This window comes from Ranitomeya variabilis, chromosome 2 (genome assembly GCF_051348905.1).
Source record: "Ranitomeya variabilis isolate aRanVar5 chromosome 2, aRanVar5.hap1, whole genome shotgun sequence".
Lineage (NCBI taxonomy): Eukaryota > Metazoa > Chordata > Amphibia > Anura > Dendrobatidae > Ranitomeya > Ranitomeya variabilis.
Window position 1 is genome coordinate 1,017,354,926 of NC_135233.1, and position 23,997 is coordinate 1,017,378,922.

The 23,997-nt window shown below is 44.3% G+C and overlaps 1 protein-coding gene across 3 annotated transcripts in view; it reads left to right on the top strand.

Moving 5' to 3' along the window:
• STAG1 (STAG1 cohesin complex component) overlaps positions 1-19,677 on the top strand; it is a 190,854-nt gene extending 171,177 nt beyond the window's left edge. For 2 of the 3 annotated variants that reach the window (XM_077291304.1, XM_077291306.1), the window contains 17 exons: positions 835-924; positions 3,287-3,490; positions 4,566-4,636; positions 5,615-5,702; positions 5,780-5,860; positions 5,971-6,063; positions 6,602-6,776; positions 7,747-7,886; positions 8,035-8,136; positions 8,230-8,378; positions 9,071-9,199; positions 9,603-9,811; positions 12,024-12,192; positions 12,268-12,378; positions 14,542-14,656; positions 14,808-14,888; positions 18,427-19,677. In XM_077291304.1, the coding sequence (XP_077147419.1) occupies positions 835-924; positions 3,287-3,490; positions 4,566-4,636; positions 5,615-5,702; positions 5,780-5,860; positions 5,971-6,063; positions 6,602-6,776; positions 7,747-7,886; positions 8,035-8,136; positions 8,230-8,378; positions 9,071-9,199; positions 9,603-9,811; positions 12,024-12,192; positions 12,268-12,378; positions 14,542-14,656; positions 14,808-14,888; positions 18,427-18,450 (2,031 nt within the window). In that variant the 3' untranslated portion in view covers positions 18,451-19,677. Of the gene's footprint in view, positions 1-834; positions 925-3,286; positions 3,491-4,565; positions 4,637-5,614; positions 5,703-5,779; positions 5,861-5,970; positions 6,064-6,601; positions 6,777-7,746; positions 7,887-8,034; positions 8,137-8,229; positions 8,379-9,070; positions 9,200-9,602; positions 9,812-12,020; positions 12,193-12,267; positions 12,379-14,541; positions 14,657-14,807; positions 14,889-18,426 lie in introns of all 3 variants that reach the window. The other variant, XM_077291303.1, reaches the window with a different exon arrangement.
• Positions 19,678-23,997: the final 4,320 nt, after the last annotated feature.

Here is a 23,997-nt window from a genome sequence, read left to right on the forward strand (position 1 = left end):
GCACCTTCCCACCTTTCTTGCTCCTCACTGGCTCTATAAAGCTACAGTTGTCAATCACAAGGTGGGGGAGAGGAGGGAAACAAGTAAGTGAGAACGTGCACTTAAACATGTGGCCGCATCCAGCTGCACCGAGCGCCTGTGCTTGGTTTGCCCAGTCATTGTGTGCTCACAGTCTTATCTTATCCACAGAACTGTCTTACCATGACATCCCCTTTAATGATTGATGCTCAAACCTTGTATCCCTGCAATGTCCAGCAGTTACTGGCTGCTTCTACTGGGGAAAAAGCAAGTGGTGGCCGGCGTGTTAGTCTGTACGATCACAATATCTTACAGCACTGGATACCGAAGCTTAGAAGAGAGGATATTCAGAGTGAAAAGAGATTGCTGCAGACATAGATTATAGGGCAGGCCTCCGCATTGTAATCTTTTTTCTGTGTAACATCCTAAGTTCACACATTGCATACCTGTTGTTGCTTTACACACAGGAGCCACCTCCTAATACTGTGCCTGCTAAGTAGACGAGATTTCATCAGGTCACCTACACTTTGCAGCTATTTTCATTTTGTCAATTGTCCTGTGGTGTCGGTTCATTGTGCCGATAATGGAAATGGTGAAACGTGCAGAAAATCCTCAGCAACATCTGCATGTAATATACATAGATTTTGCTGCAGATAAATGATAAAAAAAAAAAAATGCAATTTGTGACTTTTTCTTCTAGCAGCGAAGAATAGCTGTAAACTAAGTCAACTTTTGCATTTCCATACAAAGTTATGTATTTGTCATGTCCCAGACACGAACAAATCGAAATGTAACGTTTTGTACGGTTTTCTCTAGTATTCTGCTGATGCGGAGAAAGTGGCAAACCTTTTACAAATCCCTCAGTTTTTTGATCTGGAGCTGTACAGCACGGGCCGAATGGAGAAGGTATGTAGGAGTTGTCACATGGGGGTGTTTATGGGATCCTACCAGCCCCACATCGTCACATCCAGAAATGAGATAGTGGTCGCCACAGCATTTTCTTCACATGTACAGTTTGTTGGAAGTAGGGATCAAATCTTTCAAATAGTGATGGGCGAGCCCTTGTATGTTCTGTTCGGGTACCAGAACTCGGATCCAGTAATATGTGTGACAGCTCGGGTATCACGGGCTCTGATCGGCAGTAAGATCGTTTCCGCCAGTCAGAGTCCTGCGGTTCCCATGCCGTCAGATGAGTGTGAGCTAGCGGCTGTGACCGGTGGTAAAAGGTTACTGCCAGTCCCAGGTGTCGGCTGGAAATCTGCTGGAAACATACCCAGCTAACTGTGTTTCCATACTCGGAGGCCCTACAGCCTCTTAGGTAACACATTTATTGCAGATTGTGTTTCAGTGATTTAGACTGGCAAATAGAATGTTAATAGACACATTGGATATTTCTAAAGCCTTAAAATATCTCATTAGACGCATAAAATGCCCATCCAAATAAATTAGTGTCTCTCCCATAACTCTTGATAGCAGATTAGGCGTATCCAACCATGGACCCCTATATTCTCTCACATTTAATCATGGTAGTACATTTTTTGTATGTAACTTTTTCCAGTCTAATGATATTATTTGCTCTCTTTTTAAATTCTCCAATTAACGGGGGTGAAGGATTAATCCATTTAGATGCAGTATGTTCCTTAGCCTGATGTAATACCCAGGAAATCACTATCTGAACAGGGTCAAATTTCATGTCCTTCTCCATTAATCCTCCTGTGCATTTTCTGGGATCCGCCGTCATCTCGGTATTATATCCTCTACTAGTCATAGACATAATCTTTTTTCCAAAAATTCCCAAACTCAAAACATTCCCAGAGCTTGTGTAGTAACGAGTGATGAGCGAGTGTGCTCGAGTAATATGTTTGTCTCCCTGCGGCTGCATGATTCATGGCTGCTAGACATTCGCACCCCATACGAATCCTGCATCCGCGGGGACATAATACTCGAGCACGCCCAAGAGCCTCTCGTAACACCCGAGCACGTTCCCTCATTACTAGTAATATCGTAGTAACCCAGCATCTTCCGGTATACATCTTAGACATTCATCATCTGGACAATATCCTATATGGAATAATCTAGGTGTCTTGTACTTCCTATGGATTAGGACAATTTGTGAGAATCTCTGTGCCTCATTTACTGATGATCGGGGTATCCGTTCCAAGAGTGAGTTCCATTGATCCACTGAGATTGGTCTTCCTCCCAGATTTGTTTAGCTTGTATAGGGAATTTCTTCATATAGGTGTTATAGGGAATCTGTCACCCCATTTTTCGCTTTAAGGAGGAGTCTATATACAAAAGCCATATAAAAGTCCCTTAGTTTCCTCTGTCCACAACCAACTTAACAAAAGGGTTATTATCTATTATAAGGGGAGTCATCTTAATGGTAAAATTGGCCATATATTAGCCTAAACACCTCTTTTAGTTGGCCAAAGGATTTAAGCATACCTTCAGACATCACATGTTGAAATGTACATATACCCTGATCTAGCCAACTCTGAAATCCCTCTAATTTATAAAACTCTTAAGTACTGTATTTTGCGAATTATGAGACGCACCGGATTACAAGATGCACCCCAAATTTTGAGGAGAAATATAGGAAAAAAACCCTTTTTTTTTTTTAAATAAAATGTTGGTGCTACTTATAATCCATGCGTCTTATTGCTTACCAAGGGTGGTGGCTGCGGTGAAGCAGGGTCCTAGGGTCGCTGCTGGAGGAGGCAGGAGTGGAGCGTTGCTGCAGGCTGGGATGATGGGATGGGACGCAGATGACATCTTGGTGCTGAGATCTCCATCTGCGCTTGCATCACCCCTGGCCGCCATTTTCCCGAAGTCCACCTCATAGTAAAGCATGTAAGTGCAGGGGCTCTGGGCTTTCACAAAATGTCGGCAGAGCCCTCGCACCACCCAACACCCGCAGCGGCGCACATCTGAACACCCCGTCATCGCGGCCTGCAGTAACGCTCCACTCCTGCCTCCTCCAGCAGCGACTCTGGGACCCTGCTCCACCGCAGCTGGTAAGGTATATCCACATTATAAGACGCAGCGCCATTTTCCTTTCAAATTTGTAGGATAAATGTGCCTCTTATGATCTGAAAAATACGGTACTATTAAACCAAACAGGGGTGTATGTAGGACGTCTCCCATCCCCATCATGGGCTTACCTCTAGCTAGTGCTGGATACCACCATGGTAGCATTGGTGATGAGCCGTGTAAATGTCACGCTGCATGTTGGATGTGTCCCCAGACCTTGCTCTCTTTCCATTTTCAGCACCTGGACAGTTTACTAAAGCAAATCAAGTTTGTGGTGGAGAAACACACGGAGTCGGACGTGTTAGAAGCCTGTAGTAAGACGTACAGCATCCTGTGCAGTGAGGAGTACACCATCCAGAACAGGGTGGACGTGGCCCACAGTCAGCTGATCGATGAGCTGGTCGATCGCTTCTCACACGCCGTAGAGGATTTACTCCAAGAAGTAAGCACGCCCGTATTACCAGGGGGTCGCACGATCAGAGAGGGTCTTGTGGAAAGCTATCATGGCCATATGAACGGCTGATGAAATTAAATACCTGTTATGGGTTGTTCTTCTTCTTTCTTCCCTACTGTGCTGTTGTGGAAAATGTTTAACCCTTTATGACTGATCTGTGGGTTATGGAGGTGGGGGTGATGGGACTTATTGGCTAGGTCTGTACCCTTTACACTGATGAGGCCGTCTTACTGCCACACGACCCTTCATTAAGAGGCGTACAACACTTAATGATTTAGATGCAGGTTGCACCACTAAAAGTGATTTGACTTCTGACGTGTTGGTCGGATGGGATTTACCTTTTCAGGGCTGGTAACTTGGAGCTGTGCAACTTTCATTTTATTTAGTGTTATTCCACAAACCGATGAATCTGGAGCTTGCAGCCTGTGGCTCCCCTCTTCATCGCCGCCTCCATGCTCACATGATTGACAGCATAGACGGAGGCTCAGTGTCACCTCCACTCTCCATCATGAAGTGGGGCGGCAGCGGTGGAGCCATAGACAGCCAGATCACTTGTGATGCTTATTTGCAAATGAATAAAGTACACCTTTTGGTGTGACGCAGCACTGAAGGCGATCATTGCAGATGTATCATTGTCCCCTAACCTGAGCTACTCTGGTTTCTTAGTGGAAATCTTACTGACAAAATCCCTTTAAAACTACAACCGCCCTGTAACAGTAAGACCCTGCTAGATTGCCGTGGCTGAAGCGCCCCATTGTCTTGAAACAATTGATGCTACACAAGCACTTTCCAGATTTAATACAAGTGTCTAATATATGGGAATGAAACCACAGGAGTTCTGTGCATGAGCTGATAACAATTCCCGTGCTTCCCCTGGTGGAGTTTCTCACTTTTTCCACAATAACTTTTCTTCTGTTTCATAAACAGTGAGAAATACTTTATACTTTGCTGCAAATCACATACTGTAAATGTGTAATGTTATTTGTGGTGCATGCAAAATTGGAATACTTGTATAAAAATGGATTTAAAAATGTTATCTGTGAAGTATATCCTGTCTCTCTAGATCGATGAAGCCGACGAGGATGATGTATATAATGTCTTGGCATCATTGAAGCGATTGACGTGCTTTCACAAGTGAGTGCACTTTGTCTTTCTCTCTCTTGCACAAGCAGAGAGTAACCAGCGTTTTACTTATTATTTCTTAAATGAAAGTTCTTTAGGAAATGAAGAACTTTGTAATCTATCTGATCAGAGAAATCTACTTTATTCTCCTCCTGGACTGATCTTTCGCTCTCAACTCATGGGTAAAATCTGGTTTCATTGAAGTCTGAATATCCCGTTACAAGCAGTTGGTGCTTGTAATATTCTATGGAGGAGCTAAAGGCCGTCACTGACATTGTGCTGCAAGGTCTGAGTGGGCAGCTACAGTCCTCCATAGAACCTCATAATCACCAACTGTCATCTATCTCCGTAATGAAAAATCTGTGTTCACTGAAGAGAGATTTTTACTTGTCAAATTAGTTTTTTGAGAATAAATGATCAGTCCTGGAGAAAAAAACGAATTTATTGAAGATAAAAAGTTGTTTACAATACTAAAATAAGTGAAAGGATATAAGAAGTGAAATGCCACATTGGTCACATGGTTTACACGGGCACAGGTAGCTGTGCCTGGTTCTGTAGCTCTGTGCCACTGACTGACACCACTGCCCATGCAGGAGAGCAGTTTGCTGTGTCCCCTTCATTGATTACATGGGCACCTCTCTGAAGATGCTAAACTTCTGCTGATCGAGTGTGAAGCCACCTCTTTACCTAGGAAAGGTTATTATTATTGCTGTGGATCACTGCCGTGGCCGTGGTAGCAGGAAGCAGAGACTGCTGGCATACCAGGCAGTGTCAGAACTGGTGCAGACAGATATTGGACAAGGCTTTTTTTTTCTATAACTAGTGTGAGCATTTTTGTTAAAACCACAAATTGTGCTTTCCAGACAACCCCTTTAATGATTACATAACCTAATGATATGTGCCGCCTTTGTCCGTTATTTTGGACTTTTTGTGGACCTGTGTTTGCCTCATTGCTGGGAAGGGTCTGACTATAAATCGTTGTTATTCCAGCGCTCATGATCTGACCAAATGGGATTTGTTTGGGAACTGTTACCGGCTGCTGAGGGCGGGCATTGAGCATGAAGGCATGATCGAGCAGGTGGGTATCTGGCACCAGTATGGGTGTTGTAGAGACGCGGGCACCATTCAGTGTATTCACTCTGCTTGTCTGTCCAGATTGGCGTCCAGGCTCTCCAGTGCTCGCACTACTCCGTACTGTGGCAGCTGGTGAAAATCTCAGAAGGCAACCCCTCCAAAGTGAGTCCCCTGTATGCAGCGTGTGATGCGGCCCTCCGGCCATGTATGCAGTGTAATGTACCTGGAGGCAGACGTGCTGTTCTAGTCAGATGTGATTTTATTTTTTACAGGAAGATATGTTGATCTTGAGAAAAACTGTAAAGTCCTTCTTGGCCATCTGTCAGCAGTGTCTTTCCAATGTTAACACCCAGGTGAAAGAACAGGTAGGTAGAGTCGGGGCAATGATGCCGAGATTTGTGTCCAGTAAGGAAATAACATGAGGGGGATTCACCAGGAGGGATTATTCAGATCCTGATTCGGTTCTGGCTCCTCTGATGTCTAAATATGCCCCAAATTCACCAACGCCTATGTGCCTTTTTGGTAAATGACCCCTCTGCTGGAGTGCGATGGCTTTTTACCAAGTTGCCATTCTTACATTTGGTTACAGCCCATGTCCATCGCTAACCGTGCCCATTCTTGCACCTTCTTGACAAAAAGGCATAAAAAAGTGCAATAAAATTTTTGAATTGAATATGCCGGAAATCTCCCAAAAAAGCCTTCATAAATCTCCCCAAAATACATTTTTGCTGAAATCCTTGATTGCAGCATGTTTCTGGTTGAGCACCAGGTCATGGACACAAGAAAATGTAATCCTGTAGATTTGGATCCTTATCATTTCTTGTGCGGGTGTTCTTTGCCATCAGGTGGTGTTTTCTACCCAAAACTTGTGACTTGGCATCAATGTGTTTCCTTTTCTTCCAGGCATTCATGCTGCTCTGTGACCTTCTTATGATCTTCAGCCACCAGCTAACAACGGGTGGAAGGGACAATCTTGTGCTGCTTATCTTTAATCCTGACATAGGACTGCAATCTGAACTGCTCACTTTCGTCATGGATCATGTGTTCATTGATCAAGATGATGAGAACCAGAGCATGGGTAATTGGGATATATATATATGTTTATCATGTTTTTCTCCTGATGTCTCATTAAAATGGTATTTTAAAGTTTGAACGTTATCCCCTACCACGATGGGGGTCCGTGCATGGATTCCCCCACTCATCTCGATGAACCAGGCTCAGAATGAAGCATTGGCCGACTATGCAAACCTCTACTCAAGTGATGGTGGTCAGACCCACAGCAATCGGAAACTTATCCCTTATCAAACTTTAAAGGGGTGACTTTCAAGCTTCAGAATACCCATTTAAGCACAATCTGGCAGTGTATGGTACGAGCATTCGGCTAATTTCACTTTCTAAGTCTTCTGAACTGAGCTTATATTTCCCTATGAATCTATTGAGTTCAGATCAAGAGACTTGCAGTCCTGACCCTTGTGAAGTGTAATCGGTCTGCGAAGGTGGAAACAACTCACATGTAGGGAATGTTAAGTCTGTGACGCGAAAAGAGGTGCACACTCGGCAGCCTCCATTCGTAGACTTCTCCACCACATGGATGACCTGGAGAAAAGATGCGGCCGCCAAGTGTGACGATGCCACCGCGATGTATGCTTACAATTGGGCAACGTGTCCCAGAAATGTCTAGGACTGTTCCAGTCATGTGACTGGTGTCTGCAGAATTCCTCGCACAAGTTGTGGAAACCTCCCTAATCTGATAAATGCAGAGAAATGTCCGCGACAAAAACTTCAGTTTGTGCATTTTCTTTTAGACTTCAGAGCTGCATTCACAATTCTGTGTAAGTGTTTTCTGATGTCAAAAATGACTAATCCTAACAACCTTCATGAAACAATATTAATTGGATGTATTTTACCAGGTTTTGGGCATTTTTAGGGATGACCTTTCTTTAGTTTGGGTTTCATTAGATAATTCTTCTGCCAGACTGACTTGTAAAGCATTGACACCAGTGTGAACAGGCTCATGTACTTACTAACAATAATGCGATGTCCTGCAGAGGGTGACGAAGAAGATGAAGCCAACAAAATTGAGGCTTTGCACAAGAGGAGGAACCTGCTGGCCGCTTTCTGTAAGCTTATCATCTATGACATTGTGGACATGAACGCAGCCGCAGACATCTTCAAGCACTACATGAAGGTAACGTGTTACCAACATCCGGATGATTGGGGAAGGGATGCTTGTGTAAAGATGGAAGACGTGCAGCACAGGAGACGGAGTAATTTAATAACAGAATATTAGGAGGGAAGGTCTGCAGATTACTTATTGCTCGTGTTTCCTTCTGTAGTATTACAACGATTATGGTGACATCATTAAAGAAACACTAAGTAAAACCCGGCAGATAGACAAGATCCAGTGTGCCAAGACCCTGATCCTTAGTTTGCAGCAGGTAAGCGTTGTCATCCATCAGCCCGGTGGTGGTGTCCTTCTCATTGTTGACGTTCTCCTATTTTTCTTTATTTCTTTTTCACTTTATTCCCAGCTGTTTAACGAGCTGGTCCAGGAGCAAGGCCCCAACCTAGACCGGACGTCCGCCCATGTCAGTGGGATTAAGGAGTTGGCTCGCAGGTTTGCTCTCACGTTCGGTCTGGATCAGATCAAGACCAGAGAAGCCGTGGCAACATTGCACAAGTAAGTGATGGATGACATGTCTAGGTTTCCTCAGAGTTGCTACAACATTGTGGGGTTTTACATCTGTGGTGTTACTATATTTTCCAGGAGTCAACTGGTTTCTTCTTTCCCACCCACATAGCCGTGTGACGGCTTGTTTTTCACTTGCGTAGTTGTACTTTTGAATGACACCATTCAGTTTATCATATAATGTACTGCAGAATGGGGAAATAATTCCAAGTAAGGTGAAATTGCATGGGGAAAAAAAATCCACATTTTGTATTTTTGGGGTTTGTTCTCATGGCTTCTTCTTTTTTTTTTTTAAGTGTTGGAAAAAATAAATAAAAATCGAAAATCGACAAAAAAAAACAGCTTGTATTGCCACTTTCCAAAACTTTGGTTTTACGGTTGACTGATCTGTTATTTTTTAGCAGGGAAAACTCAAATTAGCATTAATACAATTGTGGTACAGACCACCTGTCTCTAATTATTTTTTTTTACTTCAGAGATGTGGCTATATATATATTTTTTTTTTTTAATACATTTGATTTTTCTTTTTAATAAATGATAGGAAAAAAAAATAACAATTGTCCAAATATTACATGTAACACAATAGATCGTTTTTATGATGGTAGCTGCCCCCTCAGGATATTGCATTTTTCGTTAAGCCTTAATCTAACTTTTGTATTCCCTTTTTAATTTCTTAAATACAGAGATGGCATAGAGTTTGCCTTTAAATACCAAAATCCTAAGGGCCTAGAGTATCCACCACCAAACTTGGCCTTCCTGGAAGTATTGAGTGAATTTTCTTCTAAGTTGTTACGGCAGGACAAAAAGACAGTGTAAGTATGACATTGCTGGTATCTTAGGAATTTTGGATTATCCTATTGTTTGTGATCTTCATATTTAGATGTACGGTCTCATAAAAAATCTTAATTCTGGTGCAAACCTTTATAAGGATCACCTAAGGTATATAGAGAAGCAGATGGCTTAAGCCTTACTGGGCGAGGGGCGCGTCACTGGGCGAGGGGCGGGTCACTGGGCGAGGGGCGGGTCACTGGGCGAGGGGCGGGTCACTGGGCGAGGGGCGGGTCACTGGGCGAGGGGCGGGTCACTGGGCGAGGGGCGGGTCACTGGGCGAGGGGCGGGTCACTGGGCGAGGGGCGCGTCACTGGGTGAGGGGCACATCCACAGCTTATTTCCCCCTGAAACTAATTTCCTTTCTGTTTCTTCTGCCCGGCGCAGACATTCATATCTGGAAAAATTCCTGACGGAGCATATGATGGAGAGAAGAGAAGACATTTGGTTGCCTCTCATCTCCTACAGAAACTCTCTGGTAACGGGCAGTGATGAGGACCGCTTGTCTGTGAATAGTGGAGGTAGTAACTGCAAGGGCTCCTCTGTGAGAAGTAAGAAAGGCCGGCCGCCTCTGCACAAGAAGAGAGGGGTGGAAGGTATGACTGGCACAGCGACCCAACATTATTTCTTGCTTTATGGACAGGCTGAACATCCTTCTTCTCAGGACATTTAGTAATTAGAGCTCAGGGCCATGTAGGTCATAGAATTACAAGTTCCTGTGTAGCCCAAAGTGATGAGCCAGTACAGAGAAAACATATTAAAGATTTATGAAAATGAGCCTGGAGGTGCATTGGGGGTGGGATGGAATAGGTCTGGTAGTAGGACGGCCAGTCTCCCTGCACGTCCAGGCTAATTTGCTTAAACTTTCCAACCTGATTTTTTTTTTTTTTCACGTCACTTTTGGGCCGTAAAGGTGTGCATGAACATGGATTTCCACAGCCCACACACCACACCACGTATTCTGTTTAATCGTCTGGACAGGTTCCCATTAAAGGCATTATCTCTGTACAGTGGCATGTAAAAGTTTAGGCAAACGTGGTCAAAATTATTTTTTATTATGAACCGTTAACAAAGTTGAAAATGAAATGATCTCTAAAAGGCCTAAAGATGATTGATTTCCTTCGTATATTAAACAAAAAATGTTTTGTTTTTTTCATCTTTTACATTTTGAAAATTATAAAAGGAAAAATGGGCCAATGCAAAAGTTTGGACACCCTGCATGATTAGTACCTAGTAGCGCCCCCTTTTTCAAGTATCACCTCTTGTAAACACTTTTTGTAGCCAGACAAGTCTTTCCTGTTCTTGTTTGAGGGATTTTTATCCATTCTTCCTTGGAAAATTCTTCCAGTTCTATGAGATTCATGGGTCGTCTTGCATGCACGGCTATTTTGAGGTCTAACCACAGATTTTCAATGATGATCAGATCAGGAAACTGTGAGGGTCATTGTAAAATCTTCAGGTTGTGCTTTTTGAGGTGGTCTATTGTGGATTATAACATGCGATTAGGATCATTATCCATTTGTAGAAGCCATCCTCTTTTCAGCTTCAGTTTTTACAGACCGTGTTATGTTTGCATCAAGAATTTGATGAAATTTCATTGACTCGATTGTTCCTTCTACCCGTGAAATTCCCCATGCCATTGGCTGCAGCACAACCACAAAGCATGATTGATCCACACCCCCATGCTTAATGGTTGGCGAGATGTTCTTTTCTTGAAATTCTGTGGCCTTTTTCTCCACACATTTTGTTGATCATTGTTGCCAAATAGTTCTATTTTAACCAAATCGGTCCACATGACTTGTTTCCAAAATGTATGGAGTTTGTTTAGATGTTGTATTGCATACTTTTGATGCTGAATTTTATGGTGACTGTGCAGGAGAGGTTTTCTTCTGATGACTATTCCATGAAGGCCATGTTTAATCAGGTGTCTGCTAAATCCTCCTGAAGGTCTTATACAGTAGATCAGGGGTTCTGATTTGCCTCTAGTAATCCTATGAGCAGCTCACTGAAATTTTGCTTGGCCTTCCAGACCTTATCTTTACCTCCACTGTCCCTGGTAACTGCCATTTCTTAATTACATTTCGGACTGATGAAAGGGCAACTTGAAAACGCATTGCTATCTTCTTTTAGCCTTCTTCTTTGTGGGCCTCCAACATTTTCATCTGCTTAGAAGAACCCATGGCTGCTTTTTTTGGCACAAGGTTAGAGGAGGCTGGGTTTTTATATAGCTGGGAAATTTTCATCACGCGGCCTTTCCTAACGATGATGGTGAACAAGCCATAACCCCAACAGGCTAAGGTCTGAGAGTTATCTTAGCACACAACTCTCCAGGGGTGCCCAAACATTTGCATCTGCCCATTTCCATTTTTGTAATTTATAAAATAAAAAAAAACTTTGTATGTTAGGCAAAAAAGTGTCATCTTTAATTTTAGGCCTTTTAGAGATCATTTCATCTGCAACTTGCTTAACTGTTCACAATAACAGTAATTTTGACCAGGAGTGTCCAAACGTTTACATGTCACTGTAAGCCTTGTCTTTATAGTCACTGGGTGACCTAGTGAGGACATCACTGCCACTTGTCTCCCGCTGTAAGACCTCAGATCACCTTGGCTTGTGCTCCATGTTGGTACTTGGAGCTGAATGCTAGTGCTGGCTGCTTCACTATCCCGGTATGGTTATACTCCACAACACGAGCCGCCAAGGTCCTATTCACTAATACAGAAGGATTAAGCTCACACTTTAATTCTTGTGTCTAAAGGGGTAAAACTGCATAATGTAACCTATATCTTTTTCCATCTGTTCAAGAAGAAAGCATTGACAGCTCCTGGGTAACCAGGAACGACACTATCCAAACTCCAGGAGCACTTACCACGCCTCAGCTTACATCCACAGTACTGCGGGAAAACCCTAGACCGATCCCAGAACAAATGCCCGAACACGAGTCTGAACACGGCTCAGAGCCAGACTACTTACACAAGTATGTGCTGTGTGTCCTGGCGTCACCTTCATCTGACGTGGGATTGTGTTGTATGACGGGTGTTGTGTTTTCCAGTCCTCAGATGCAGATGTCATGGTTGGGTCAGCAGAAGTTAGAAGACTTGAATAGAAAAGACAGAACGTCCATGAGCTACATGAAAGTGCGGAGCGGCGTTAGGCACGGAGTGTAAGTATTTGCTGTTCCTAGTTGTCACCTTAGATCTTCGTCCTGCATTCCAACTGGTTTTCATCAACCACACTATGTAGCTAATGGCTGCAATCCCTCTGGGGAATTGGGGAATGAGAGACAAGGGCTGTGGCCTGTACCCCAGGTTTGCTCAGAATGGTGGATGAAGGACTTTCTTTTCTTGCAGGTCAGCTATATAATCTGTCACCTGCCCCTAATTTTAATTACCTGCGCTTAAAATATGCACTGCATGCATAGATGGTGCAAGGCCTTTTTGTTTACCTACCGTTCCCAGATCTGGTGTTTCTCCCCGCCACCTTCCAGTTGATAGCCACCATTTTTTTCAGTATTCCTCCTCAAGTCTTGGTAATCTTCCCTTCTTCTGTTAAGTCAGAAATGGGAAGCCGATGTGGGACATGGAAGAAGAGTCGGAGGGGAAGTAGCCTCACTTAAATTAGGCGCTATCACAATGATCGACTTGCGCAGCTATGCATCCTACATTAGGTGTATTACCCGACTAGCCAGGGTTACACCCAATATCCTAAATGAGGTTCCAAAGTGTCTCATCTTGGAGTTTTCCACAGATCCTGGGTTTTTGGGAACTGGTGATTAGATTCTTAAATTACATTAATATGGTCTCTGTTCCTTTTCTGCCGCCATTGAGGTACATGTATACTTTTGGAAAGAATCTCTGTGTCATGGACAGAAAGCTGTGGAGGTGAGAGAGTGGCTGGTAGTATATCTGATGTCACTCATCAGTGCCGATGCGCCATAAGAAATTGCTGTACCATCACTGACCTCACCCAGAAAAATTCCATAACATTTGGGACGCGTGGTTGCAAACAGGGCTGTGTAGTCACTTAGGCTACTTTCACATTAGCGTCGTGTGACGCACGTCGCAATACGTTGTTTTGGAGGAAAAAAACGCATCCTGCAAAGCTGCCCGCAGGATGCGTTTTTTTCTCCATACACTTGCATTAGCGACGGATTGCCACACGTCGCATCCTTCGTGCGACGGATGTGTCGTGTTTTGGCGGACCGTCGGCACAAAAAAACGTTCCATGTAACTACTTTTGTGCATCGTGTCCGCAATTTTCAACCGCGCATCCGCTGCCGAAGCTCCGCCCCCTCCTCCCCGGAACTCACAGTGGGGCAGCGGATGAGTTGTAAAACTGCATCCGCTGCTCACGTTGTGCTACATTAACACGCTGTCCGTCGAGCCGACGGTTTGCGATGGCCCGTACCGACGGACTAGTGTGAAAGTAGCCTAAGCCGAACCTCCCACTCCTCAATTTCCATGACTCCAACTTCACCAAAATGGGCTCCGACTCCACAGCCCTGGTTGCAGGTTCCCCCAGGGTGTGCTTCGTCAGATCTTCCTGAAGTGACTCTAGCTCTCGTGGCCCTTCAGGGTAAGGCTACATGTACCGATTAGGCTTCTGCTGCTGTTCTGGTTCCTACATGTGGATTTCTTTACACCAGGTGTCCCAACCTGTAGCTCGAGAGCCACGTGTGGCTCGCGGTCCCAGGAATTGTGGCTTACAACTGTGTGCCAGCTTGGTGCATTAGCTCCAGGTCTAGCAAACAGGTATGAAGAGGACATCTCAAAATGGTGAATTTTTGAGTAGCCCTGCACAGAAGATCAGATCTGGATGCACATCTACTGGTCTTAGGGGTTTAGAGATGTTTTAGGTATGGGGGATGATATTACCTGTTAGAGGAGGTTCTAGAACCTGGATGCGACAGTGTGTTGGGAGTCCTTGATGGGAGAATACTGAATTGGAGCATTGTGGTAACCCCTGGATCTCAGTACTTCTTTGGAGTGATTTCTGTGGAAAAGCTTTGGTTATTATACCCATATTATACCCGTAATGGGGGCTTTGATTGACACTACGTTGAGGTTGACAGGAGCAGGATGTTGCTCGCGACCCTCTCTGTGCTGAATGTGGCTCTCTAGGTCAAAAAGGTTGGGGACCGCTGCTTTACACATTGTCTTGTTGTTGGAACATCTCCTTATCTAATAGTGTTAGATCTAGACGTTGTTACTGTCATATACTGATTGTTACTCTTGTCCTGCACATAAAAAAAAATGACTAGCTAACGGGATGGTGTAGCATCTGCAGATTATTTCTTATCCAGGAATCTTTCCTCTTCCTTTCTCAGACGAGGTCTAATGGAGGATGATGCTGAGCCCATATTTGAGGATGTAATGATGTCCTCGAGGGGGCAGTTGGAAGACATGAACGAGGAGTTTGAGGACACGATGGTTATTGATCTGGTAAGTAGATTGTACATATGAGTGAGGACCTGAATACTACTATCGTGGCTTTACCGTGCGGGGTCACATTGTCAGCCCAAAATGATCCCAGTGAGGGAGCTAGAAGTTTGTATATATCCAATTAGGACTAACCTTCTTGTGTTTATTCTAGCCACCTTCTCGAAACAGACGGGAAAGAGCAGAGCTCCGACCAGACTTCTTTGACTCTGCAGCCATTATTGAAGATGAATCAGTATGTAATCATGTCGTTTTGTGTTACCTGTACTTGTGGTGCTGCCGGAGCCTGTTATAAAATACACCTCAATGTTTATCTATATAGCACAGAATATACCCAATATACATATATAGAGAGCGAGTGCAGCCGGTCTGTAGAGCATGTATTATAGGATGAGGCTGAGGACGCTGCTATGGCGTCTACGGACCTTCTGCATAGACTTTGATGTCATTTCTCTACAGTGTTTGGGTGATGTGCTACATTTACACTGATGCCTGGTTTTCTGATTATATCCTCTCACATTTGTTTTTTTGCTTAGCCAGTTCAGGACCAATCCATCCCCACCAACCCTTCATGCCCTGGCACATTTTCGGGATTTATCACACATGCACTTTTACCGGGTCTAAAATTCTTTCTTTCGAATATTCAAATTATTTTGTCCCCTTTTTTTATATAATATGTGGGTTTTTATTTTTGTTATTGGTGGGAACATGTAAAGATAAAAAATATTTTTAATGACCAAAAAGGACCACTGAAAACATTTTATAGTGTGTTCCCCCTTCCATAGAAATTATTTTTACATACTGATCATAGGTGGTTCTAATTTATTTTTATTTTTTTTTGATGGGTCTTGAAACAGCTATTCAGATTGGCAGTAACTTTTTTAGTTTTTTATTTATGCCTTTTTTTTTGCATAATTTTTCACACATTTAAGGCTAAGTTCACACTTGCATTTGGCTGGTCTGCGTATGGCTGCGTATGTCTTCCCTTAAGCTCAGCCTACTTCTGCATGCGTCCTGCGTACCTATCTTTAACATTGGGTACGCAGGGACATGTGTTGTATGCCGATGAGTCCACATGCAACGCAACTTTTTGCGTTCCTGCGCGGTCCGTGGGCACGTCAAAACACCGCATGAGGACGCATCTGCATGCAACGCATGTCCCTGCGTACCCAATGTTAAAGATAGGTACGCAGGACGCATGCAGAAGTAGGCTGAGCTTAAGGGAAGAAGTACGCAGCCATACACAGACCAGCCAAACGCAAGTGTGAAACCGACCTAAGACCTCACGGGGTTACAAAGTCCTTAAAGAAAAAGAGGACATGAACACTATAGCGCCACCTGTTGAAAGTAGCGATCCTACAAGTCACAATCAACCCTTTAACAAATCTTGCAATCAAAGGGTTGATTGTGACTTGTAGGATCGCTGCCTCCAACATGTGGTGCTATAGTGTTCATGTCCTCTTTTTCTCTGAAGAGGCAATTTGCGTATCAAATTTCTCAGAGGAGCATTGCACGGCGAATAAGCCTCCATCTTGACAAGCCAGAGCTGGTATGTCACTCTCCTCAAAGAGAAGTTACCCCTTAGACCAAAGTCCTTAGGGGGCATTTTAACATATTAATACTTTTTATTGCCGATTTTCCCTGTATCTTGGGTTGGTATGTTGGCCCCAGTTACAGTGGAAGTTTTGTTTTCTGCTCACATAGAGCTACCTGGGTCACCTAGGACCCAGTAGCTTCTGTTTTCTCCCTACACATGGCGATCACACGATACCTGGGTCTGGAGGATGAAGTGCCATCAGTGATGCCTAATCTGCATACAGAATCACTGGTTCAGTGCTGTGCATACAGCGATTGAGAAGGTAGCATGGTAATAAACCATGTTTATCTTCTCTGTGGGGAGTCTGGCTGTGTCTGACATCCGGCACCCTGACCCATGGCTGCACCTAGATGTTGGTCTATGGTTACTTCAGAAGTAGTTTAGAGTAACAGGCGCGTTTGAGGACACAATGAATTGAGCTATATTGTTTTAAAACCGCCTTAGGCTGCCGTCACACGATCAGTATTTGGTCTTACTTACTTTTCACACCCGGGGCCGGGGATGCACTTACTTTTCACACCCGGGGCCGGGGGTGCACTTACTTTCCACACCCGGGGCCGGGGGTGCACTTACTTTTCATACACGGGACCGGGGGTGCACTTACTTTTCACACATGGGACCGGAGGGTGTTGGGTGTCAGTCACTTTATTCTGATGTTTGACTTTGATAAATGATCTTGTCGTAAAATGGACACCGTACATTTGCATAGCTGCCATCTTTGGAAGGTCAAGTTGGGGGTCATGGAAAGGTCGCCATTAATTCCTATGGAATTTTTTTTTTTTTAAATGTGATTTTTTTAATTAAAAAAAAACTACAAATCGGATCGACTCCAAAAATACATAGCACACCTGTCCCCTAGATGGTTCAAGCACCATAATAAGTGCAAGTCTTTGGCCATCACCACTGTAGTGCACCCTCTCCTCACTTGCAGAGTGTGAATATGACCATAAGCGCACTAAAACAAGTTGTCTTCTACGGTAAAAAAAACCCATACACTTGTATGGCCACAGCATGACTGATCCCATTGTCAGCGTAGAGTTGTTTGGAGGGTCCCTGGTATCATTTTGAAGAACCTAATTTAGGGGTGTCTGTGTCTTTAATTTGCATAACCTTCTTTAGGGATCCCTGGCATCACTTTTACATATAAGCGAAGTAACCTGTCAGGACATAAAGATCAAGGATCGGCGTCCTGTTCAAACCTGGTCTCCCTGCCATTTTAATCTCTTAACGACCATCCGTATTTTTGGTTTTGCTTTTTCATTTTTTGAACCCCTTCTTCCCAGAGCCATACATTTTTTATTTTTTGTCAAAATGGCCATGTGAGGACTTGTTTTTATGCGGGACGAGTTGTACTTTTGAACGACACCATTGGTTTTACCATATCATATACTGGGAAAAAAAAAAAAATTCAAAGTGCAGTGAAATTGCAAAAAAAAAGTGCTTTTTTGCTAGGTTCACTAAATGCTAAAGCTGACCTTCCATTATGATTCTCCAGGTCATTGCGAGTTCAAAAACACCAGACATGTCTAGGTTCTTTTTTATATGTGCATGTGTGATTTTTTTTTTGGGGGGGGGGGGTGATTTGAACTTATATATATATTTTTTATTTAAAAAAAAAAAAAAAAACATTTTATTTTACTTTTGGCATGCTTCAATAGTCTCCATGGGAGACTAGAAGCTACCGTAACCCGATCGGCTCTGCTACATACAGATCACCTGTATTTAGTAGAATTGCTCACTTGCTATGAGCGCCAACCACCAGACGGTGCTCATAGCAATCCAGCACTGACAACCATAGTGGTCTCCTGGAGACCTCTGGTTGGCATGCCAACCCACTGGTGAGCCGCAGTCACGTGATGGGGGTCACCGGTGGGTGGATTTCCATGTTAAATGCTGATGTCAGTTTGACAGCGGCATGTAACAGGTTAATAGCCCCGGGTGGATCGCGATTCTACCCGTGGCTGTTAGAGGCGCATGTCAGCTGTTCAAAACAGCTGACATGTACCGGGTAAGGTGGGGCTCACCGCCGGTGGCCACATCAAAGGGAGGGAGTCGGGCATCGGTGTAAATGCACGCACGATGTCGGAAGGGGTTAATGAACCATTTTCAGTGATTTGTAATGTGGGAACACCAGGCGTTTTCCATCAGTGTAACACCTTTTTTTCCTCTTTCCTAGGGATTTGGGATGCCAATGTTCTGAGGTTCAGCACATACCTGGAACTCTTGTTTAAAGGCCTGTATACTGTGAGCTTCTGTAAGAAAATTTAGAAAAAAACAAACAAAAAACACTTTTTTTAACAGTTTTTGTTGAAACCAAATGCTTGTGGTATTGATGGATTGTGTACAACCTGAGGAAAGTTTCCGGTGTCTGGAAAGAAGACTGTACACCCCCTAGTCGGGATCTGTGCTACCGCGGGCGCCGAATGTTCCCACCTGTCTGCATTTGGTCCTACAGAGAAATAATTGGAGACATAGCCTGTTTTATGGACAAATGGTTTTATCGACTCATTTTTCCTGCTGTACAAGTCTACATTTTAACCTCCCAACCTTTCTATGTTCAGCCGTTTGTTTCTGCATATTGGCTCTTGGCCTGGAGGACGGCGGTCTCTACCCCTGTATGGAAATGTACATAAACTACAAGATGCACTGGAAGAGGAAACGAAAGAGGGGGCACGGATGAGGCCAAATGTCCACCCTGGACCCAGCAGAACAAGGATTTCTATCACTCAGTGGATGTCAAGATCTGTCTCATGTTCCATTTTATTTCCAGAAGTTTTGTATTTGGATCCTGCGGTCCCTGCCTCTCGCAGAATGTCACCATTTATTGTTTTATATCAGAAAGGACAAATTTTTTTTTTAAACTTTGTCCTGCACATTTTTACTAGTCAATACCAGCAAATCAAGGACAGTAGCAGTTTTACCCAATTTCATCTCTTGCAGTTAAGTTTCTTCTTGACACTTGCTCCTTTTAATCTTTTTTTTTTTTCTTTCCTTTTTTTTTTTGTTGGTTTGTCACTTTTTTTTATATATATATTTCTTGTATTGTTCAACACATCGTACATATTTTACAATAAATAAATTAAACTTATAATAATGGGACTGACACGAGCCTAATATCCATACATTAAAATTCAACAGTAATATTTTTGTAAAGAAATGGTACAAAAAAAAAATAATGCAATTTTAAACTTATTTGTCGCCTATAACAAGCGCTTGGATGGGCATTTTTACTTTTCTCCATTGTTCCGCTTTGGTCAATGTTACAAGTTATAGCATTCTCAGTGTTATCTGTCCCAAGTTTGGCTCTTTTTAAACGGGAAAGAGGAAAGTATTTTTTCCCCAGCACAATAATTTCCCCGTTAAACCGCCCTGTTCTGTATTATTGTAATAAAAAGTCAAAATCACATGTCTTAAATAAAGTGATTTTAACAATATTTCATAATGTTTTTTTATCCATTGCACGTTACATGAAAATTAGTTTAGTCTGCACTGTGACAAATCACTTTAAAGTGAACCTGTCATTTAGATGAAAATGTTGAATAATAAACAATCCCCTGAGATTCTTCCACTGCCATTCTGATCCTCCATGTTGTTCTTGTGCATCTCCAGATACCAGACCTACTGCGTGGATGGGCTTGCATCAGATCTGTAACTGTAGGTCAGCAGTAAGCACCACTCCTGACTTCCTTTCCATTGCTTCCCACTACATTATTGTAATGCCAATCAGTGGGAAAGCTGGATAATAACTCCCCCTTTTCTCTTTTTTTTTTAAATTTTCTCGGGGAGATCTATGTACGGCCCATAGATCTTAACATCTCATTTACATATAAGAAAATGTGAATCCCTCTTTAATGGAACATCAGATCACAGATATCAATGTATCATTTCATTCCTCTTCGTATTATCTACATGCCCATGTAGACAGCTTAGGAGGGTTGATCCTACTGAACTTAATCACTTGTTAAAAACAAAAAAAGAAATGTATATTAAATAGAAAGATGGGGGGGGGGGGGGGGCGCATATCAAAAGAAGAATATAATGCTGTCTGCAGGGAATGCAGGGCAAGAGTTAGAAGAACTAAGGCCAGTAATGAAGTAAGGCTTGCAAGGGAGACCAAAAGCAGTAAAAAGTGATTTTGGGGATATGTCAAAAGCAAAAGAAAAGTCAAAGATGCTATAGGATTTTTACAGGATGGAAAGGGTGAAGTGGTCAAAAATGAAGTTAAGCAGACCGAACTTTTAAATTCCTTTATTTGCATCTGTGTTCTCTAAGAAAGCAATTGTAATATCAACTGATCTTCACGGTGACATCAAAGGAATAAAAGAATCCACACTCTCTATAAACAGAAAGATGGTGAGGAACATTTACTGAATTTACATGAATTTAAACCTCCTGGTCTAGATGAATTGCATCCTAGGTTACTGAAAGGGGGTTAGCAGAGGAAATTGCAGAACAACTAGCCAGAATCTTTAAAAAAAATTTAAAAAAAATCCCGGAAAACAGGAGAAGTCCCAGAAGATTGGAGAAGGGCAAATGTTGTCCCTATCTTCCAAAAAGGAAAGATGAAGACAAGAAATTACAGGTCAGTGAGCCTTACTTGTATACCAGGAAAGCTATTTGAACACATTATTAAACAGCGTGTATGAAAGTACTTGGCTAAGAATACAATAATTAACCAGAACCAGTATTGTAGCAATTAAGTCATGTCAGACTAATCTAATTTCCTTTTATGATGGAATCACTGACTGGGTGGATCAGGGAAATGCGGTAGATATAGTATATCTTGACTTCAGCAAAGCATTTGATTAAGTATCACATACTATATTGAAAAAATGGCAAAGTATAGGATTAACAAGGCTACAGTTAGGTGAATTGATAACTGGTTAAGTGATCGTACTTCGAGTGGTATAAATGGGTGTACATCCAATTGGAAAAGTGTTTTCAAGAGGTGTACCACAAGGCTCTGTCCTGGCACCAGTGTTGTTCAATACTTTTATAAATAATCTAGATGAGAGAACTGAATGTAAAGCTAGTAGGGATAGCTAACACTAGAGAAGACAGAGAAAGGATTCAGAAGGCAAACACCATTCTAGGATGTGTTAAGAGAAGCATAGTCTAGATCACGTGATGTTATCCCCCTCTACTCCTCCTTGGTCAGGCCTCATCTGGAATACTGTGTCCAGTTCTGGAAACCACATGTTAAAAAATACATTGAAAAACTGGAACAAATTCAGGGAAGAGCTACCAAGATGGTGAGCGGACTGCAAAGTATGTCTTACGAGGAACGGTTATAGGATCTGGGAATGTTTAGCTTGCAAAAAAGAAGGCTAAGGCTACGTTCACATTTGCGTTGTGCGCCGCAGCGTCGGCGCCGCAACGCACAACGCAAACAAAACCGCGGCAAAACGCACGCTAAAACGCTGCGTTTTGCGCCGCATGCGTCGTTTTTGCCCGCAAGTTGGACGCAAAAAAAATGCAACTTGAAGCGTTTCTTGCGTCCAACGCTTGCGGCCATGCGGCGCAAAACGCAGCACAACGCATGTCCATGCGCCCCCATGTTAAGTATAGGGGCGCATGACGCATGCGGCGCCGCTGCGGCGCCCGACGCTGCGGCGCTGACCGCAAATGTGAACGTAGCTTAAGAGGAGACTTAATACATGTCACAGTGTAGAGCAGGGGTGGGCAATTAATTTTCCCGATTACCGTATTTCGCGGACTATAAGACGCACCGGACCATAAGGCGCACCCCAAATTTGGGGTGAAAATTGCAGAAAAAAAGATTTTTTTATAAGATGGGGGTCCGTCTTATTGTCCGAATTTACAGTATCTTACCTGAAGGCTGGCGGTGGCAGAGCAGGGTCACAGGAGGCATGGTGTCGGCAGAGGTGGGGTGATGCGGTACGGCGTGCACCTGAGCAGGGTCCCTTCCTGCTTAGGTGGGCGACACCACGGCCTGGTGTCCATGGGAGGGTTGCAGCACTGGTTACCGGCAGAGGTGCTGGGATGAGGAGGTGCTGGGATGAGGAGGTGCTGGGATGAGGAGGTGCTGGGATGAGGAGGTGCTGGGATGAGGAGGTGCTGGGATGAGGGGGTGCTGGGATGAGGGGGTGCTGGGATGAGGGGGTGCTGGGATGAGGGGGTGCTGGGATGAGGGGGTGCTGGGATCAGGACGTGCTGGGATCAGGACGTGCTGTGACAGGTATGGTGTGAGAGGGTCCCTTTCCCCGGTGAGGTGATGCAGCAGCCCGGTAAGCAGCAGAGCCGGGTGAATGCTGTTATCGGTGGTGGCAGCCATCTTCCGGGGGCCGCGCGTGCGCAGATGAAGCGCTCTGCTTCCCGGGGCTTCAGGAAAATGGCCGCAGGAGGCCGCGCGTGCGCAGATGGAGATCGCGCGGCCATTTTCCTGAAGCTAAGAACTTCAGAAAAATGGCCGCCGCGATCCCCATCTGCGCACGCGCGGCATCCCGCGGCCATTTTCCTGAAGCCCCGGGAAGCAGAGCGCTTCATCTGCGCACGTGCGGCCCCCGGAAGATGGCCGCCACCACCGATGACAACAGGATTCACCTGGCTCTGCTGCTTACCGGGCTGCTGCATCACCTCACCGGGGAAAGGGACCCCGCTCACTTAACCTCCTCATCTCCGCACGTCTGCCGCCGCACCTCTGCCGCCACGGGTAAGCCTGCATTTCGACTATTAGACGCACCCCCCATTTCCCCCCCTTTTTTTGGGGGGAAAAAGTGCGTCTTGTAGTCCGAAAAATACGGTATATCAATTTCCAATTATATCAATGATTATATTATTAAATGTATCACCTAATATTGAGCAGAATTAAGTATGCTGACATCCCCCCCATATATCGTTTGAACCCAAGTATGAGCCCCCCAAAACCCCTTATATACTGTAAGAGCATGTCACCCTCATAGCGTCCCCATGTTCCGTGCTATGCCCCCATAGCCTCCTCATGTGCTGCATGACACCCCCATAGCTTCCCTGTGTGCAGTATGATGCCTGAATAGCCTCCTCTTGTGCTGCATGACAACCTCATAGCCTCCCCATGTGCAGTATGATACCCCATAGCCTCCTCATGTGCTGCATGACACCCCCATAGCCTCCCCATGTGCAGCAGGACACCCCCATAGCTTCCCCATGTGCAGCATGACCCCCCCCCATAGCCACCTCATGCGCAGCATGACCCCCCCCATAGCCTCCCCATGCGCAGCATGACACCCCCCCCCCCCCATAGCCGCCTCATGCGCAGCATGACTCCCCCATAGCATCATGTGCTGCATGACACCCCCATAGCTTTGTCATGTATGGCATGACATCCCCATGCCCACCCACGGATTCTCCGCAGTACACAGCTGATGTGATGAAATGACGTCATCACATTAGCTGTTTCACCCGCTGATTGGTGGAGAAAGTGGCCGGAGGCCCCTCGTCTACCAAAGAAGTCCGCCCAGATGCCGGAGACAGCGAGTGGGCGGGCATGGTGTGGACCGTGGGCCTCTGGTTTCCAGCCCCTCAGCTGTCTCGGTCTGCCCACGTCTGGTGTAGAGGAATCATCCTTATTCTCTTTTGAACATGGAAACACAACAAATGGAATGAAACTGAAAGGGAGAAGATACAGATTAGATATTAGTAAAAGCTTTTTGACAGTGAGGGTGATCAATGAGTGGAACAGGCTGCCACGAGAGGTGGTGAGTTCTCCTTCACACACAGACTGGACAGACATCTGTGTGAGGTGGTT